At 40.8% G+C, this 21,326-nt stretch overlaps 1 protein-coding gene and 1 long non-coding RNA gene across 4 annotated transcripts in view; one reads left to right on the forward strand and one right to left on the reverse strand.

Annotated features, from left to right (window-relative positions):
- The window catches only part of DCP1A (decapping mRNA 1A), a 76,013-nt gene extending 66,939 nt beyond the window's left edge, over positions 1–9,074 (forward strand). For all 3 annotated transcript variants that reach the window (XM_030206462.1, XM_030206461.1, XM_030206463.1), the window contains exons 8-10: positions 1,044–1,109; positions 4,643–4,867; positions 7,032–9,074. In XM_030206462.1, coding sequence (XP_030062322.1) covers positions 1,044–1,109; positions 4,643–4,867; positions 7,032–7,112 — 372 coding nt within the window. In that variant the 3' untranslated portion in view covers positions 7,113–9,074. The remainder of the gene's footprint in view (positions 1–1,043; positions 1,110–4,642; positions 4,868–7,031) is intronic.
- Positions 2,719–8,651, reverse strand: LOC115472257. Its single transcript, XR_003942492.1, has 3 exons — positions 8,567–8,651; positions 4,363–4,450; positions 2,719–2,799 (listed from the first exon to the last, which is right to left on the reverse strand). It is a non-coding gene; the product is annotated as an uncharacterized LOC115472257 (long non-coding RNA).
- Positions 9,075–21,326: the final 12,252 nt, after the last annotated feature.

Raw genomic sequence — 21,326 nt, forward strand, 5'->3', positions numbered from 1 at the left:
ATACGTATGAGATCTATTTGCATGCAAATAGATATACTCATTGGGGAATTCCTGAAAAACCGCTTGGGTTGAGGACCAACATTGAGCACCCCCTATTTTAGATTAATTTCCCAAAAAATCCAAATTTCAAATTTGGTTCTATGTGGCTTATGCACAAGATCACAGATACATTGTCAAAATGCATGATTAAGAAAGAGGAGTCATAACAGATACTTCACCTTTTTGGATAACAATTCAATCACAAAACAGACAATTTGATCATACCTACTGTACCTGAATGTAACTCACTTTGAACTGCTAATGAAAAGGGGTGTGAGCTAAATCCAAATGAGTGAGTTTATTAGTAAATTGTATATATCATAAACATTTGTTGGAGAATGTACATGCTTTCCCTTTAAAAATTACCCAGTGGAAGCAGTTAAGTCAGGAGCTAGAGAACAAGGCCAGTGCCGGGTAGACTTTATATGGTCTGTGCCCTGGTTGTGTCTGGAGAGGTTTGGGTGGGCTGGAGTGGGATTTTGATGATAACTTCAGAAGTTGTGGAAAAAGGAGGCCAGTGCTGGGCATACTTCTACGGTCTGTGCCCTGAAAATGGCAAGGACAAATCAAGATCAAGTATGCATATGTAGTATCGCATCATACCTTATGCTGTGAGTTTAAGGACAGACTGAATGAACCGTACAGGTCTTTATCTGCCGTCATCTGCTATATGTGTGGGTACCTCCATATGTTTTTATATCTGCTTTTTAATATGCTCAAATTCCTTGGTTTTTGTGTGTGTATTTTTGAATGTGCATAAGCATCCCCAGCCTAGACCCCAGGAACATCATCACTCAGTTGCAGTACATTTTGTATGTAGTTCAAGAATTTTTAAAGAAGCCTTTTCTGCATATAAGCCTCTGTTTTTATTGCAGATTTTAAATGGCTTTTGAAATTGCTACCTGTATTTCATAAGGGAGGGTAGTCCTGAAATTCCAAATCTGAAACAGAGTTCAATAGCTGACAATACTAGCTGACACTTTTTTTTGCTTTTACTCTTGCAGTCTACTCAAAAATGCAAGGAACCAGAAATATTCACACAGCCCAAGAGTCTGCCAAAAGCAATCCAAGTAAGTATATATATGGAGATTTCCAAAGCAGTGTGAATAGTACAAAGTGCAAAAAGTTGTTTCGAAATGATGTTGCAGAAATTAAAGCGTACCTCTTTCTAAATAACTCAAGTGTAAAATTGCAAGTAGCACATGACCTTCCCCGTCCCCTGGAGATTTTCACTAATATTGTGTGTTGTGATGCCTGGGAACTGCTATTGATCACTGTGCAGCCTTAGAGCTGATTTAGTTTATATTTAACAAGATTAAAGGCAACTGTGCATGAGTTTAAGGAATGTACTATAACGTTATTTCAGCAGGCTTATCATAGAAGTTGTATAAACAGGGAAAAAATAAAGGCAGGTAAAGACCATGTGGCCTATCTAGTCTGCCCATCCATGCCATCTACTCTCCCTCCCTTAGAGATCCTATGTACTTGTCCCAAGCTCTCTTGAATTCCGATACTGTTTTCGTCTCCACCACATCCACTGGGAGGCTATTCCACAAATTCACTACCCTTTCTGTGAAGAAGTATTTCCTCAGGTTACTTCATCCTATGCCCCCTCATTCCAGAGCTTCCTTTCAATTGAAAGAGACTCTCCTGTGCATTTATGCTGCAGAGGTATTTAAATGTCTCTATTATATCTCCCCTCTTAAGGCTTTTCTTCCAAAGTATACATATTGAGATCTTTGTCTGTCCTTTATACACTTTTATGACATACTCCACTGACCATTTTAGTAGCTGCCCTCTGGACCAACTCCATCCTGTTTATATATATATATATATTTTTTTTTTTTTTTTTGAAGGTGTGATCTCCACAATTGTACACAGTATTCTAAATGAGGACTCACCAGAATCTTATACAGGGACATCATCACCTCTTTGTTTTCCTACTGGCTATTCTTCTTCCTATGCACACAAGCTTCCTTCTAGCTTTCGCCATTGCCTTTTCTACCTTTTTAGCCACCTTAAGATCCATCACACCCAAGTTCCGCTCCTCTTTCTTGCACAAAATTTCTTCACCCCTATACTGCACTGTTCCCTCGGGGTTTTGCAGCCCAAATGCATGACCTGCATTTTTTTAGCATTAAATCTAAGCTTCCAAATTCCAGACCACTCCTCTAGCTTTGCTAAGTCCTTCCTCATCTGGGGTGTCTACCCTATTGCAGATTTGGTATCATCTACAAAAAGGCAAACCTTACCAGACAGTCCTTCAGCAACATCAGTTACAAAAATGTTAAAAATAACCAGCTCGAGAACCAAACATTATGGCACACCACTGGTAAAACATCCTTTTCCTCAGAATGAGCTCCATTTATCACTACCCTCTGTCGCCTTCCAGTCAACCAGGTCAACTGAGTGCCCATACTGAGGGCACTCAGTTTATTTATTAGTCGTCTATGCGGAACTGCGTCAAAGGCTTTGCTGAAATCTAAATACACCAATCTAGCGCTCTGTCTTGATCCAGCTCTCTGGTGACCCAGTCAAAGAAATTAATCATATTTCTGTGACGAGACCTTCCTCTAATGAAGCCATGTCCTGTAATTGGATTACAAAAAAACTTTACGATTCAGTTTTAAAAGCGTTTCCATTAATTTATTTACCACAGAAGTTAGACTTAACCAGCCTGTAGTTCTCAACCTTCTCTTCCACTTTTGTGGAGAGGGACCACGTCTGCTCTTCTCCAGTCTTCTGGGACCACTCTCGATTCTAAAGAAGCATTAAAAAGGTTAGCCACTTCCCTAAGTTCCTTCAGTACCATCAAATGTATGCCACCCGGCCTCATTGCTTTGTCCACCTTTAATTTAGCCAGCTCCGCCACAAGCGGTCCTCTGAAAATCATTCAGGAACTATCACCCCTCCAGTCCTGTTTGTTTGTCTTCTGCAGTTCTCCCACTGAACAGAAATATTTGTTAAGCAATTCTGCCTTATCTTTATCAGCTTCTACATATTTCTCTCCTTTACCTTTGAGTCTCACAATGCCACTTTTGCACTTCCTCCTATCACTAACATATCTTTAAAAAAAGAAAAAAAAGTCTTGTCTCCCCCCCCCCCCCCCCCCCCCCCCCCCGTCCTATTTTACTGTATTGGCTGGTTTTTTTGCATCTTTGCTTTCCCGATTACCAGTTTCTCTTAGTTTTTCCAGATATTGTCATCTGTCTTCCTCTTTCTGCCATCTCTTATACTTTATAAAGGCTAACCTGTTTTTCCTTTTTCGGCTACTACTTTTGAGAACCAATGTGTCCTCCTTTTCCTCTTACTTTTTACTATTCTTACAAAAAGGTTTGTTGTCTTACAATAGCTCCTTTCAGTTTTGCCCACTGCTTTCCAACTTTTCCCAGATGTTCCCATCTAGACAACAATTTCTCCTCCCCCCCCCCCCCCCCCCCCCCCCCAACATCTGAAATCTGAATAAAAGTGGCTTTTTTAACTTCTGGAACCTTCACTTTTGAATGAACCCTCTCTGCACCTATCTTAATATTAAACCACACCATCTGGTGATCATTGTGTGCCAGATGATCACCTACTATAACATCAGGAACACTCTCCCCATTGCTAATCCAGTATGACCCTATCCTGCGTGAGTTCCAGTATGAACTACTGGAATAGTTCCCCCTGTAGAGGATCCAGGTTCTCCCTGCTTCTAAAAGACCCCACAATAGGGGGCATCCCAATCAACATCTGGCATATTTAAAATCACCTATTAGTAGTACTTCCCCTTTCACAGCTATATTTTGAATGTCAATTAACTGGCTCCAGAGTCACCCAACAAGCTTGTTCCAGTTCAGGATTTACACCATTGCATGCAGGGACTTGTATAGTCTTGCATTTCTTGAAGAATGTAATAAATCAGAACTGCAAGTCCCTGCATATGCAGTAGGGTAAATCCTGACCTGAATCAATCCAGTTGGGTGATCCTGAAGCCTGTTTTATGGGTCTGTCTGGAGGGGCTGTCTTGCAAGTGCTGGGCACTGCTATGCAAGAGACCTGGTCCATTCTGTCAAATCTGGAGCCAGTTCGCAATCTTGTTCATGATTATGTACAATACCACTTTTAGATTTGTCTGTTTAGTCCTGATTTGTGATGTGGTATATTACATTTTAAATAATCATATGTGTAAGTGGGCATTAACAATATATGCATTTCTACTAATGCCACCTTTCTGCATATAAGAAAAAATATAAGAGCTACTTCCCAAAGCAAATTAATTCTCCATTTAGCTTGATACCATCATTTTAATGCAAGTCTGTCATATAAAGCAGCAGAACTTACTAAGATAGTCATTTCAATTCACTTTATATTACGGATTCTGGAACTGCTGTATGATTGGGTTTAGGCTGCCCTCTTAGTTCATTGTTGCCTAAAACAAAAAGAGATGAAACGTGGAGGCCCAATCACGAATTTTTTAGCTCCATTAAGTATTTTTTTAACCATGTGCTTTCTTCTCCCTCAGATATCTAAAATGTAGTTAAGTACCCACTACATTTCATTTCTACTCAGGTTTTCCAGTGCTTGTCTGCCCATTTATTTATTTAATTATTTTTACATGTAGGTTACACCTGCTCAGTTTCTTACAACTGTGACTACAGTGACTCCCTCGGTCCTCTTGTCACCTAGTGTTTTTCAGCATTCAGCACCAAAATCCACTGAATTGGAAACTAAGGCCAGCTCTTCACCTTCTCCAATGGCAGGAGCTACAGAGGGTCAGAATACTGTTCTGCCTTCTGCTGTCCTTAGTAGATCTCAACTCCAAGAGACATTAATCCATCTCATAAAGGTACTGACAAACTTATGTGTTGAGCAAATCTATACAAAAAGTGAATGGGAATGAAAAATGCTTTAATCTATCTTGTAAGGATGACATCAGGATGTACCAGTGCATGCTAGAGTATTGTGACATTACTTGTTGATTTGGGGGGATACTAACAGGCTGAGCTGCCAGTCATTCTTTGGTTTCGATTCCTATTGCAGCGCCTTGTGAATCTGGGCAAGTCACTTAACCCTCCATTGTCTCGGGTACAAAATAAGTACCTGTATATAATATATGTAAACTGCTTTGATTTGTAACCACAGAAAGGCGGTATATAAAGTCCCGTCCCTTTTCCCTTTTAGTATGAGAGACCAGCAGTGGGCAAACTACAGCCCACAGGTCAGATCAACCCATGGAAATGAGTTGAGTCCTGTCCACAGCAGGAGTGGCATTGCCACTTCCTCTACACCATTCTTTAAACTCATGAAGTTCAAGGGAGATGTCTCCCCATCTGCAGACTCCTTCTCCTGGACTGAGTCCACAGTCGCACCTTCAGACCCAAAGGTTTGCCCCTTTTTTCATGGGCTCCCTGATAACATTTGATAACCAGGGGTCGAGAAGCATTTTTTAAATTTTGAGCCATATTTAAATTTAGAGTCTTATCTGCTAGTATAAGAACATAAGATATGCATACTTGGTCAGGCCAAAGGTCCAGCTACCCCTGCATCTTGTGTTTGGCAGTGCCAGCAATAGCCCAGAGTGTAGATCCATTCCTTGTTGCTTACTCTCAAGGATAATCAGTGCCTTTCTCAATTCTGTATGGCTAATAATGGTTTAGGACAGCGGTTTCCAAACTGTGCGCCACAGCAAACTCACAGGGGAGCTACAGCATAAACATTCTCCAAAATGCTGGCTGATGAGGGTGTTGAAGAGTTCCACTGTCTGAGCTCCATTCTGAAATGAGCATGTATGGGAATGCTGGCATTGATGGCTGAAGCATGTCGCTGATTTGCTCACTGCAGCTTGGAGTTCGGGCCTCAAGCAACAAACCTGTTTAGCTGGGCATCCCTGTCAGCAAAGGTGTAGGACTTGACACTTTCGGGGTGGAGGGGGAGACAGGGCACCATGAACCTAGAAAGTTTTTGAACCACTGGTTTAGGAGCATGGCCATGTTGGGTCTTTGTATACGTTTAAGAAATAAATCTTAATTCTATTAAGAGTCCTTTCTCATTCAGACCTCTGCTTGGTGTAGTCCTGTCTTTTGGGGGTGGGGGGGATTTGTGTGTTGTGTGTTTTTCTTTTCCCTGCATGGAACAATCCTCGGGGGGGGGGGGGGGGGACATAAAATGATAGCCAAAGATAGGTGAGCACTGGAAAGATCTGTGATAAACTAGTATTGCAAAGGGCGCTCTGCGTAGCATACTAGCTTATCACAAATCTCATGGTTAACTTTATGTGCAAGCACTTAGCCTGTGAAACCTGATGTAAATGCTGGTGCACAACTAATGGCATTGGGAACATAAAGATACTATTTATAAGATCGCATTTAAATTCTGGAAACTCCCAACCCGCCCATGCCCCTCCCATGGCCGCACTCCCTTTGAGTTGCACACCATAAAATTTAGGTGTGCCTCTTATAGAATAGGGCAGATCTGCATGTAACTCCAAATGAATGCCAATTAAAACCAGTTATTGATTGTCGATGGCTCATTAACTGATCAGCTTGCATGTGGATCTGGGATCTGTGCCCAAATTTGAGCAACCAATATAGAGTCCGGGGGGGGGGGGGGGGGGGGGGTGTACCTTAGGGATTTTCTTCCAGGAACTTGACTAAACCCTTCTTAAACATAGCAATGCCAACTTTTTCAGCCCATTCTACTGGCTGATTGTGCACTTTGGGGGGGGGGGGGGGTTGTTGACTTTATTATTATTATATTTATCTTGCCTTTGTAGTGCTTGCATCTTTTTCAATTATGCTTTGAAAACTTTAAAAAAAAGTATGCTTTCTCAGATTTTGTTTTAAGTCTTACTTGCTAGTTTTGTGTTCCCTAGTCTTAGTACTGTTTATTGATTCAGGTTTCAGTCCCAATAAGTGAGGAACAATGAAACATGAATGTTTTGCAACTCGGAAGCAAGGTTCTGTTTTGATGGCATTAAATTAAAATGTGCTGCCTCTTTTTCCTTCTTCCAGAATGATTCCAGCTTTCTGAGCACTCTTCATGAAGTCTACTTGCAAGTTCTGACCAAGAATGTAGACAACAATCAGCTTTAAGTGGAATTAATAGAATTCACCTGACAATCTTCTTTTTTTTTTTTCTCCTGAAACAAATATGCCTCATATAAAGACCTATTCTACAGAAACAAAATAAGAGATCCTGAGTGGTTTTGCAAGTCTGAATTTGGCAAAAAAAATTACCATTTGTCAAGACAAATATTTGCCAGTAATATGCTCAGATGCACTGTAAACTTCAGTGTGAAGCATCACCAGCAAACTGTTTTCATGAAAAATTGGCACATGTGCATTGCCCAAGAATTTACTGTTTTTAGCATTATTTAGACAAATGACATCTTTTTTTTCTTTTAATTTATATTTTTTTAAACCTTTTTCAGCAGTGTTGCACAAATAGTGTATAGCTTTAGAGACTGTAGTTACCAGGTTTTAAAGACCTTTTGAAAATTTGATGGTAAGCAGGTGGAAATCGGTCTATAGTATTTGCTGGGAAAAGGTTGATGTGTAGTAAAAACGAATGCAGATGGGCCTTCAAACCTGTGATTTTAAGTTATTTGTTGTATGCATTCTGGTTTTGCAAGGTGAAATATATTAAAGATAAAATTGTAGTAACACTAATACTACCACCTAGGCCAGCTGGAAAACAGCACATTGACTACCTCCACCCATATAAAAAAATAGATTACTTCCAAAGCTATGGAGAAACCTGCTGCATAGAAGTAAAAGAAATGCATAGAATCAAAGCTGTTGTGGAATGGCTGCCATGTCAATATATTAATTGGCTGATGTCATTTTTAGATAGAATTTTGGAGGCTGGCCTAGTGCAAAGACCACCTTCCAAATCCTTGGCCTCTTTTCTGGTCTTGTTAGATAGAGCATACCTCATTTCCCATTGCCTAGCAATAGCACAGTCTTATTCCTAATGGATTACCAGATTTTGAAGCTGAAAGTTAAATATTTCAAACTTCCAACATAAAAAAATGAAAATAGAACTTTTATGAAAATTGCCTCTTTTTTAGAAGCATTTATAAATCTTTTTGGATGTTACCTTTCACTTTGCATCATTTAGGATTCTATTGGCTACAAAGTGAGGTTTGCATGCATTTGCGTTCTAGCATTTGTCAGTGATTATAAGGCTTTAGTGAAAAAAACAAAACATCTAGTAGAAAGGAAATTTAGCGTTATAGAAAAGGGGTCCCTGAATTTGTTTTTACTACATGCTAATCTGTAATGGTGTTCTGTTATGCTGCTACTGGTGTTCATTCCATTTATATTCTTGTTTCGGCATGAGATTATTGTAGTGATTTAGTGTGCATATTAGTTTATTCCAGCATTAGTAATGTTGGAAGCCTTCAAGTGAAATGTTTTGTTTTGTAGGGAAATTGCAATTGTAAATTAAGCTAGATAAGGTACTGCTTTTTGTAAATACCAGTATAATGGTTATGATAAAAGGCATAGACACTTTGGATCGATAGAGACCACAAAATTGCTCTTACCTTGTAACCGGTGGTTAAACATTTTTTTGTTTTTATATGCTTTTTTTGTAAATTTCCTGGGGATGGGTTTGGCTGATTCTGGCTCCTCCACTTTCACTCCGTTCCAGCCACAGCAGTGCCTGACTCTGCTGCACCAGCCTTTTTCAGAAACGTCTTTCTCGTGTACAGGTACAACATGGCAGCACGCTCCTGACTCCACACCTAACACTGTGGCTTCAAAAAAAAATAATAAGTAGGAATCATTCTGGAATCACCACAACAGTATGGCCATTGCCTACAGGGCACAATCTTCAACCCTTTCATATTCAGCACTGCTCATGGAACCTCGGCCAAACCTATCCCCAGATAAATTTTAAAACATTAACCACCAGTTATACATATCTAAATCCCAGTTTGCTGCAGTACTAATCAGCTTTGCTGGGTGCTTGACCACAAGTCACTGGGTGACACTGGCCATGGTGAAAGTGTTTCTTTTCCTTTTCATAGAAGGGTTTTTTTTTTTTATTTACTTAAAAAAAAAAAATTTTCAAACCAGTGTGGTTAAGAATTGTTGTGTAGCAATAGATCACCAAACTGAAAAATGCATTTTGCAACTTTTTAACTTCACATTTTCAAGCAAAACTGTTCAGTATTTCTTGTGACAAGAATATACCATAACACTGGGTGAAAGTTCTCTGTGTCAAATTCAGTAAATACATGTACTCCATATTGTACCATGGAACTTATTTTTTCAAATGTTATCCTATTCTGTGCCTACAGCAGAACTCTTAACAGAACTTTATAACAATAATGGTGAACTTGTAACATACATGTGACAGTACCACTGGCATATATATGTATAAATGTCAGCACAAAATGAAGGTCCTCTAACATTGGCCTTGGTGAGCTTGACAAGTCCTAGATGTTTGACCCTTTATGGAATCAGAGTTCCCCCTTCCCCCCTTTTTTTTCTGTGTTCATTAGATGTTTCAGTAGTGGTGGTGTATTTATTTATGTATATGTATACACACACACACATGGAAAATGGATCTTGATCTCTTTGCCAGGACATCTTGCTAGAGAGGAAAACAGCCGGCAGTTCTAAATTCTCAGATATTTGATTCAGAAACAAAAAAATCTCTCTTGCCCACCTGAAATTGGAGCTAATGGCTTCCAAACTTTTTCTATCCCTCCTCTCCCCTTCTTTCAGCCTGAGAGCTACTAAATTTAGTTGACTGTTTCACTGCTCAGCCTGGTAAATTTTTGAAGGCTTTGATACCCTTTGACAGTTGACCTCTTATTCAGTAAGGATAACGTGTTTTGTTTTTTTGAAATACCAACATAAATGCTAGCATTGTCTTCACTCAGTTGGACAATCCTGTCTTTGGACCAAAAGGTTTGCATTTAACTCTATTTCAAAAAACCTCAGAGACTAGATGCACTAAAGATTTACCTTTTTTTCCATTTGTGCCTGTGGGGAGGGGGAGGCTTTGTGCATCTAGCTCTGTTTCTAAGGGTTTCATGAGTGCTGGCTGCTTTCCTAGTGTTTCTCTTACTCTGTTTTTGTCCACCAATAACCAGTAGAGACCCATGAAGGTGGGATTTCCCTGTTAGAAATGATGAAAAAAGTCTCAAGTGCACACCCGGGGGGAGCAATGCAGGGCAACTTAAATTGGCCCTTATAACTTGATAGTGCGTGGAGTCCAGTTCATTCTGTGTGAAAACACTAGAAACCCTAAATGATAACCCCCCCCCCCCCACACCCCCCAACAAAACAGTTTTACTTTAATGTGAAACTGCAGCTACTTTAGAATGCAGTCATGTTGGCATCAGTAGTCATCACACTAAACATTGTTGTCTGGTTTCAAATGTTAGAAAGAACATGAATATATATTACCATAATCCCCTATAAGACTGTAGCATTTTACCTAATACTGGCTGGCATTCAGTTTTGGATTAATTAATCTGGCTGTTTTCCCTGTTCTTTTTATACTGTGAATCTACTCCAGGACCAAATGTGAAATCATTTGTTTGTTTGAAATTAGGTCTGAAGTTGACTACAAAATTCCATTCGCCTACCTTTTTTTTGTTGTTTTTTGTATAGAATAATTATTTCTGGAGTAAAACTACTTCCCAGAGAAGGATTAGTTAATGCAGTAGGTCACTCGCTCCCTGTTCATTTTGCAGTGAGACTGCAAACAAGGAGCGAGTCCCCCCTGAATTCTATAAAAATTGCACACACAAATTTGGGTGCATGTTCAATTTGCATGTGCAATTTAATTGCATAATGAGCTAATTAGCACCAATAATTGGCTTTTTCAAAGCAATTGTTGGCACTGATAAGAATTCATTAAAATGTATACATGTAAATTAAGTGTGAATTTTAAAAAGGGGTGTGAAAATGGAAGGGTCATGAGTGGATCAGAGGCATTTCTTTCAGTTACGCACCATGTTTCCATTGGTGTAAATGGCCATGGCTAAATGTAGACACAGTTCTTGGACATAAGCGCTGTTTTAGAAACTGCGCCATCTTTAAGCGTGGTTTATAGAATAGCGCTGAATGGGGGGGGGGGGTTTGCACAGACTTTTAGGCACCATATATAGAATTTAGTCTTGTATGTGAGTATTGTATCCACATTCATGTCTTGTTTCTGAGACTTGCTGATGGAATGTCACCTTCAACTCTAGGGGGCTCATTTTCAAAGCACTTAGACTTACAAAGTTCCATAGGCTTACTTTGTAAGTCAAAGTGCTTTGAAAATACGCCTTTAGATGTGCCAGGTAAATTCAGAATATCTTTAAAATCATAATCCATAAAGTGTTAGTAGAGAATCATCCTTTTTTGTAGCTACTAGCGTTTAATCCTTCAGACACTGGGAGATAATTTGTAATGGACAGGATTTGTGTTTTCTTTTAAAAAATTAAATAAAATTTTGCTAGCTTTGCTAAACAAAAGTCAACTATGACTCAGGGCTTTGCCTGGTTTTGACATAATAGAATTGCATAAATAGTTTCTAAATATTAAACAGATTTGGCAGCAGTGTCCAGGGCAGGGCAGTCCTCACTCTACTCTTTTTAATTGCATACCAATTGATTCCATCCTGTCTCCTGGGGATATTTGCTGCTTGTGTGCATTTGTTTCATCAAGAGTTTTTCATGAAGACAGTTTTCACAAACCATTTGTGTGGTGAATTTAGTAACTGGAAATTGGCTGCCCAGTTGCTAAAAGTAAGTTCATTCCAGAATGCGTATAGTTTACCCATGTTGAACGTGTGTGTGCCCAGGGGTGGTGAATGGTACAGTGCATGTAGTTCTGCATTTTGGAAACAATACATGGCATTTAGAAGGGAAAAGTGATATCTACAGGTAATACAAGTGCAACTTCTTATCTAAGTTCTCAAAGGGAAAGTGTACAGTACTTGGGGTGGGGGCGAAGTCTGCAGGTTAAAGTACCAATGCACTTTCCAAGCACATGTGGCATTCTAAAAATAGCCCTTAAAATGAGCTTTATACTCCCCTCCCCCAGTAACTGAGTTTGCTTGCATAGTTTTCCCAAAACAGTGGCTTAATTTTGAAAAAGTAAAAGCTTATTGTAGACATGAGGTGCCAGCACTTTTTAATGCATCAGTTGGGACATAGGAGGTTACACTTGACTTATGGCTTTCAGTATATCTTTACTGGAGGAATGTGTGCAATATTGTTTTCCCCCAATTTCATGTTACCTTTTGTTAACATGTTTAAAATGCAATATCTCTCATTCTGTCACCTGTCTCATTTTAACTTTTTATCACTGGGTTACATAAGCATCAAGTGTATTTTAAATGTCTAATTTTCTTTTTAAGATTCCTGGTTTTATTGTTGATGTGACTGATTTACATATCTGCATGTTCTAAACTCAACAATATGAAGGAACTCATAATATGGGGTGCTTTTAGAAATAAATTTTTTTAGACTTGCAAAATACAAACAGATTTGTTGGTTTTAAGAGTTTAAAAAGTGAACAAAGCTAGATATGCTGCTTTTTATCTGCTATGGTATTGACTTCATACCATACAAGTATGTTTGCAAATTAAGTTATTGCATAAAAAATGTTTTAAATGTCCATTTTTCATCAAATTTTGTATGTTTGCAAATATATTTTTTTAATAAAATTTAAAAACTTATTTCAGCACCTCCTAAAATCTAGTCTCATCTTCTTTTCTTGACATTTGAATCTTTTTAAAATTGTAAGGTGAGAAGTTGATAATGTAGAAATCAAAATGGCATAAATTCCACTAGGGTAGGTATATATAATTTTATCATGCATGAGTTTTGAATACGAAAAGGCTCCCTGCTTCCTCCTCTTTGAATTAGTTGCCTTACTCTCTAACTCTTCTTACTCTCTTACCTATCTATATGTACCCTTTACTGTCAATTAAAATGTTCTATTACGTATTATAGTGACATTGTAAGTAGTATACTATGCCATACTTTGTGTTATTTGAATATTTTTACTGCTGTAATTGCCTATTGCTCATGTTTGATTTATTCTTACTGTACACCGCCTTGAGTGAATTCCTTCAAAAAGGCGGTAAATAAATCCTGATAAAAAATGCAGTCCTACATATCTATTTTTATGCATTGTGGATTTTACTACGATAGATGCATGAGGCAATTGTGATTTACCATATCCAAGAATTTCTTCCACTTTGTATTTGTATTCCAATGCTCTTTTTGTGTAGATCGCATTGGCGCCCCATATAAGAGGCTTGGGGAAATTGCAACCTCTTTTGGAGCACTTTCCAATCTGGCGGCAGCATATCAGGTATTAACTGGAGCTTCCCCTCCTTGCTGCCTTTCTGCCTGAGACTCACTGCTCCCTGATTCAGTGGCCGTCAATAAACAGACTGTGTGCGGGGCCATAGAGCTCTGCATGTCGCTGATAGATTGCTGGTTCTTGCCCAAACAGGATGTCGCATCATAGAGGGTGGGACCAGAAGAGCTGTCAGTGCTGCCGTGCAGAGCTCTATGGCTCCGTGCACAGTGTTTGTTTACTGATGGCCACTGAATCAGAGAGGCAGTGGGTTTGGCAGCATGGAAGGGAAGTTCCAGCTTCTCTTTCTTTTTGCAGCTAGGAGGAAGAAGAAGAAAAAAGAGAGAGAAGAAAATGCTGGAGGCAGGAAATGGGAGGAAAGAGAGAGGATGATGGGGGAGGGAAGAGGCAGAGGCACAATGTTGGATATTTGGGGGGGGGGGCAGACAAAGAAGCAAGGCTAGATGTTTTGGGGGAGAAGAGGCAGATGGGCAAAGCTGGATATTAGGTGGAGAGAAGAAACAGGAGCAAAAAGCTGGATATTGGGGGGGGGGGGGGAAGAGACAGGAAGAATGCTAGATAGTGAAAAAGGCAGTGGAAGAAGAGGCTGAGGTGTAGAGTGAAGAGAGAGAGGGAGGAGCAATGCTGGAAGGTGGGGGAGAGACAGAGGTACATTGCATGGGGGAAGAGAGAGACAGAGAAGAGATCTGTATGGTATGTGAGGTAGGGTGAGATGGGAGAGAGAGAGGAGATCCTGGGTGCCTGGGGCAGGGGAAGAGAGAGAAGAGATGCTGCATGGCAGGGAGGGGGAAGAAAGTTAGATGGAGAGAGAGAAACAGAGAGGAGATTATGGCAGGCAGGGAGAGACACACACACAAGATCCTGGATGGTGGGGTGGGAGCGAGAGAAACAGATCCTATATGGCTGAGGGGAGTTGACACACACACACACACCCTGAGTGAGGGAAAAAGATGGAATATGAAGCATGGATAAGTCTGAGTGGTCAGAGAGGCAGAAAAATGGAAGAAAGCAGAAAAGAAAATATCAGTGTCAGAGATGGATGTAATAGAAGATGTGAAGAAGACATGCGAAGAGAGAAAAATGATAAATGGACAGGAGATATGGAAAGAGTTAAAAGACAGAAAGTCAGTAACCGAAGACTGCGACCTGCACAATTAGAAAAAATTAGATGCCAGATAGCAAAGGTAAAATTATTTTTAATGTAGAATGAAGTAGCCATGTTAATCCACTTTACAGGTTAATAAATAAAAAAAATGTAAACTAAGATGACAACTTTTTATTGGACTAAATACATTTTTTACTTGCTTTTAGAGGTCTAAACCTCATTCCTCAGGTTAGTAAACTCCAAAAAGCCAGTCAAAAATTTTATTAAATTAGTTAAATAAAAAGATATCACCTTATTATACATTTTTGTTTCAAATATTTATTCATTTTTTAATTTAGTGAGTGGAATGTGTCAGTTTCTAAAATTTAAATCTGTTGGTCTGACTCAGTATGGCTATTCTTATGTTACAGTCAATTTGCTTTATATAGGTCCTGAGTGACTTTTTTTTTTTTTACAGTTTTGCATTACTTTTCAATATGCCTAATATTAGAATTTGGACTTAATTTAGCTCATAGCATTCTCAGTAGTAGCTCAACTTTCACTTGCTAACCTTGATTCTCACTAATTGAGGTGATACTTTTCACATTTGGGATGGGACACCCTTGGTATCTCTGCACTCTGGAAATTGGACCTTAGCATTGGTGCTTTTGTGTCATCCAAAAGTTCTGGCTGCCTATTCTGTAGAAATGCACTTTCCTTCCAACTATACTGTTCAGCCATCAAGCTCTCAGACAGTTTGCGCAAACATTTTATCCTTTGACATATGATACATATCTAATATCTAAATTTAATAAAAGGTATTACTTGTTACTATTTTACTTATTTTTTTTCTGTTGTCAGATAATTATGGATGTAAGCCCCCTTTAGCCTCCCCAAACAGTTGGGCCACCCACCACCTATGGTAGGTCGTATGGAATATGATGTTTGCCAGATTTGCTTATGGTGTTCGTGCAACACCTGTGCAATCAGTAGTGCTACATTTTCTCTAGTTTAAATATTTAGTTACAGTCCTCTTTTCAGTAGGTTGAGTAGACTGCAAGGGAAGCGTCAACTGCAATGTTTCTGCCTTTATCAGAATTTTTTTTTTATTTATGCAATTAAATTTACAAAGACAAAATAACCTTTGAAAACACCAAGATTTTAAGAAAAATTAAACTCGAGGATGTAATTACAAAAACACAAAGAAAAGCTTGGTTAAATGGTCCATGATGACATTCCAAAGGAAGTTGGACTAAAAGAAAATCATAAAAAGGAAAATACAGGTAATCTTCCCTATTATAGCTTGGTCAGCTAAACAATTGGATCTACACCCGTGCTACCCTGAGAATTAAAAAAAAACTGCATAATTGGAGAGGTTCAAAAAACACATATTTTTTGTCTTTTATTTATTTATTTATTGCATTTGTATCCCACATTTTCCCACCTATTTGCAGGCTCAATGTGGCTTACAGAATTTTGTTATGACATAGTCATTACATGATGTCAGATACAATGTGCTTACAGAGTTTTGTTATGACATAGTCATTACATGATGTCAGATACAATTAGTAATGTACAGAGAATAAGTAAGGGAAGAGAGAAGGAAGGTGTTATGCAGGATGCTATTGTAGGTGGACTTTGGTAACTAAGAAAACTTAGTCGAAAGCGAGCATTTAGTGACAACACCTCTTGTCTCATTTCTTTGACACGGTTCCGCACAGGCAACTGATAAATAAATTGAGTGCCCTCGGTGTGGGACCTAGAGTAACTGATTGGGTAAAAAACTGGTTGAATGGTAGGAGACAGAGGGTGGTGGTAAATGGAGCTTGCTCTGAAGAAAAGGATGTCAGTGGAGTACCACAGGGATTGGTCCTAGGGCCGGCTCTTTTTAACGTCTTTGTGAGCACTATTGCGGAAGGGCTGTTTGGTAAGGTTTGTCTCTTTGCGGATGATACTAAACTCTGCAACAGGATGGACACCCTGGAGGGTGTGAATGACATGAGGAAGGACCTAGCGAAGCTAGAGGAATGGACCGATATTTGGCAACTAAGGTTTAATCCCAAAAAACCGAAGAACAACAAAGAGAGTCCAATTCTCCCCTATGTTCGGCTCATGCCCCTCTTCCTCCAGCCAGCAAGACCACCTAACTGCTCCTGCAGCGAACATAAGTAGGAAGAGCAGCAACTGATGCACCTGACTTGGTACTGAAGCCGCAGAGGCGAGAAATCGAAGAAGGACTACGGAGTAATGCTGCACCACCAGGTATAACTTTAAAATTTGAAGTATCACAGATTCTTTTAGCTGTTAATGGACGGAAAACCAATGCGTAGACCCCTGAAGAAGGCCTCTTGGCTGAAACACGGACCGTGTAGGGTCTTAATAAATCATCATTTTTGACTGTTAACATCTGTGACTTCAGTCTGGTCCTTCTGAATATCTTCCGCTTGACTTGTTGTTTCCTTAATCCCAAAAAATGCAGGGTCATGCACTTGGGTCGCAAAAATCAGAGGGAACGGTGCAGTACAGGGAGTGTAGTGCTTCCATGTGCGAAGGAAGAGCGGGACTTGGGGGTGATTGTGTCTGACGACCTTAAAGCTTTCAAACAGGTAGAAAAAGCGACGGCCAAAGCCAGAAGGATGCTTGGGTGCATAAAGAGAGGCATGACCAGCAGGAAAAAGGAGGTGATAGTGCCGTTGTATAAGTCTCTGGTGAGGCCTCATTTGGAGTACTGCGTGCAGTTCTGGAGACCGCACCTACGGAAAGATAAAAACAGGATGGAGTCGGTCCAGAGGGCGGCTATGAAATTAGTAGGCGGTCTCGAATGCAAAAATTATAGGGACAGGCTTATGAACCTCAACATGTATACGCTGGAAGAGAGGAGACATGATAGAAACGTTTAAATATCTCAAGGGCATTTATGTACAGGAAGCCAGCCTTTTTCAAATGAATGAGGGGGCATATGACAAAGTTAAGAGGGAATAGTCTTAGGAGTAACCTAAGGAAGTATTATTTCACAGAAAGGGTGGTGGAGGTGATGGAGTCGAGGACTGTTCCAGAATTTAAAAAGGCATGGGATAAGCATGTGGGATCGCTTAGGAACAAGAAGAATTAGGGGTTACAGAGGATGGGCAGACTGGATGGGTCATATGGCCTTTATCTGCCGTCATGTTTCTATGTTTCTATTCCTATACATTTCTTCCTCCTTTCCTGGGTCCATTTAGAATTGTCAGGGAAAATCTGAATTTTTCCTCCTAGAAAAGTAGGTTGAGTTTTTTGAAAATATAATCTCAATAAAGCTTCTTTGTCTTGTAAGAACACAAAGGAAACCAAAAGTGTAGCACTAGTTTTAACTTCCTCCACTGTTCTATCAATATGGAAAGTCCAAATTATCCAGTGAGGGTTCTTGTGACGATTGTTCATCCTGTTTTTCTTGAACTTTAAGTACATACGTATTGCCATACTGGGAAAGACCAAAGGTCCATCGAGCCCAGCATCCTGTTTCCAACAGTAGCCAATCCAGGTCACAAATACCTGGCAAGATCCCCAAAAAAGTACAAAACATTTTATACTGCTTATCCTAGAAATAGTGGATTTTCCCCAAGTCCATTTAATAACGGTCTATGGACTTTAGGAAGCCGCCCAAACCTTTTTTAAACTCCGCTAAGCTAACTGCCTTTACCACATTCTCTGGCAACGAATTCCAGAGTTTAATTACATGTTGAGTGAAGAAACTTTTTCTCCGATTCGTTTTAAATTTACTACATTGCAGCTTCATCGCATGCCCCCTAGTCCTAGTCTTTTTGGAAAGCGTGAACAGACGCTTCACATCTACCCGTTCAACTCCACTCATTATTTTATAGACCTCTATCATATCTCCCCTCAGCCACCTTTTCTCCAAGCTGAAGAGCCCTAGCCGCCTTAGCCTTTCCTCATAGGGAAGCCATCCCATCCCCTTTATCATTTTCGTCGCCCTTCTCTGCACCTTTCTCTAATTTTGATGCTATTATCATATAGTATAGTTTTTGAACAGGTGGCAGAGAATTCTCTGGGTATAGTTTTTGAACAGGTGGAACAGAGGATCAGCTGACCCTCAGGGGTAGGAATGCTGGCTTCGGCCTAACCCCTGGTAAACCTTTCCTCAGCTGAGAGGTGCCCAGCTCTACCACCGGCTGCCTTTCAGGTGCTGTGGAGGACTTGCAGCTCATCTGCATATCCTTACAGCCTTCTCCAGGGTGACACCCAGGTCCACTCCGATCCACTCAGGGCCTCCATTCTAGGTGCCGGGGCATTTTTCTCTTTACATCTAATCTTCTTCCCAGTTGCTAAAGTACCTCAGTCGTTTATGGCCCCTATTCACATTCTCTTCCTAGCCCTGTCCCTTCCTAATCTTTTCCCTCACCCCCTACCTCTCTCCGCTACAGGAACTCGCTGCCCATCCATCGACTTCATCACCTCACCTTCTCTCCTACCCTCTTCCTCCCTCTTGGCTTTCAATCTCCATCTCTTTCTTCCCTCCATTTTGCCTTCCCCATTCCACCTAAATACCTCTCGCCTTCGATGCCTTCGTGGCCACACCTCTCCTACTCTCCTCCGCTCTCTTTTACTCCTTCTCTTACTTTCAGCCGGTGACATCAATCCCAATCCTGGCCCTCCTCACCAACTATTATCCCAACTCTACAGATCTCACTGCGACCTCTCTAACCTTATCTCTATTCCTCTACTCCCCTACTCTTCTCTGCCCTTCTCTTGCGCCCTATGGAATGCCCACTCTATCTGTAACAAACTCCCCTATATCCAGGACCTCTTTATCTCGTGTCATCTCCATCTGCTCGCCATAACAGAAACCTGGCTCTGCCCTGATGACTCTGCTTCAGTCGCAGCCCTCTGCCATGGCGGTTATCTTTTTTCATATACTCCCTGCCCTGCTGGTCACGGGGGCGGTGTTGGACTAATTCTCTCTCCCTCCTCCAGATTTCAACCCCCTCTTCCACCTCAATCTCACTGTTTTTCCTCCTTTGAAGTCCACTCTATCTGCCTTTTCTTTTCTCTGCCTCTTCGAATAGCGGTCATTTATCATCCCCCTGATAAGTCCCTTTCATCCTTTCTCAGTGACTTTGATGCCTGGCTTGCCTTCTTCCATGATCCTTCCTCCCCCTCTCTCATCCTTGGTGACTTTAATATTCCTGCTAATGATCCTTCCAACTCTTATATTTCCAAGTTACTCGCTTTAACATCCTCCTTTAATCTCCAACTATGCTCCACCTCCCCCACTCATCAAAATGGTCACTGTCTTGATCTCATCTTCTCCTCCAACTGTTCACCCTCTAGTTTCCTTGCCTCTGACCTTCCCCTCTCTGATCACCATCTTATAACTTTCACACTTAAATCTCCTCCCTCCCAGTCCCGTCCTAACTTATCTAATTTATCTAGGAATCTTCACGATATTGACCCTTCATCTCTATCCTCCCATGTTTCAAACCTCCTATCTACTGTGGCACCATCCACATCTGTCAACAAGGCTGTTTCTTCTTACAACAATACTCTATCCTCTGCCTTAGACACTCTTGCACCTTTGTTGACCCGCCCTATAAGGCGTACAAAACCCCAACCTTGGCTGACTTCCAATATCCGCTACCTACGTTCCTGTACCCGCTCCGCCGAACGCCTCTGGCGGAAATCTCGGGCCCTTGCTGATTTCTTACACTTTAAGTTCATGCTGACCTCCTTCCAATCTGCTCTTTTACGCGCCAAACAGGATTATTATATCCAACTGACCAACTCTCTTGGCTCTAACCCTTGACTTCTCTTCACCACATTGAACTGTCTCCTCAAGGTGCCCCCTCCCCCAACTCCCCCTTCATTATCTCCTCAGACCCTTGCTCAATTCTTTCACGACAAGGTTCAAAAGATAAACCTTGAATTCTCTACCTCGCCACCTCTCCCTCCACTAGTTCGTTCCCCTCTCTCTTCTTCCCCTCATTCCTTTTCCTCCTTTCCTGAAGTTACTATAGAGGAAACTACTTTCTTCCTCAAAATGTACCACCTGTTCCTCTGATCCCATTCCCACCCACCTTCTTAATGCCATCTCACCTGCTCTTATTCCTTTTATCTGTCACATTCTCAACCTCTCACTTTCCACTGCAACTGTCCCTACTGCCTTTAAACATGCTGTGGTCACACCTCTCCTTAAGAACCTTCACTCGACCCTACTTGTCCCTCTAATTACCGACCCATCTCCCTCCTCCCTTTTCTCTCCAAATTACTTGAGCGTGCTGTTCACCACCGCTGCCTTGATTTTTCTCTCCTCAAATGCTATTCTTGACCCAATACAATCTGGTTTTCGCCCTCTCCACTCAACCGAAACTGCGCTTACTAAAGTCTCCAATGACCTATTACTGGCTAAATCCAGAGGTCTCTATTCCATCCTCATTCTTCTTGATCTTTCCGCTGCTTTTGACACTGTCGATCACAGCATACTCCTCGATACCCTGTCCTCACTTGGATTCCAGGGCTCTGTCCTTTCCTGGTTCTCTTCCTACCTCTCCCTCCGCACCTTTAGTGTTCACTCTGGTGGATCCTCTTCTACTTCTATCCCTCTGCCTGTCGGCGTACCTCAGGGTTCTGTTCTTGGATCCCTCCTCTTTTCTATCTACACTTCTTCCCTTGGTTCATTAATCTCATCCCATGGCTTTTCCTACCATCTCTATGCTGATGACTCCCAAATCTACCTTTCTACCCCTGATATCTCACCTTGCATCCAAACCAAAGTTTCAGCGTGCTTGTTTGACATTGCTGTCTGGATGTCTCAACGCTACCTGAAATTAGACATGACCAAAACCGAGCTTCTCATTTTTCCCCCCAAACCCACCTCCCCACTCCCCCCG

The sequence above is a fragment of the Microcaecilia unicolor genome, chromosome 6 (genome assembly GCF_901765095.1).
Source record: "Microcaecilia unicolor chromosome 6, aMicUni1.1, whole genome shotgun sequence".
NCBI lineage: Eukaryota > Metazoa > Chordata > Amphibia > Gymnophiona > Siphonopidae > Microcaecilia > Microcaecilia unicolor.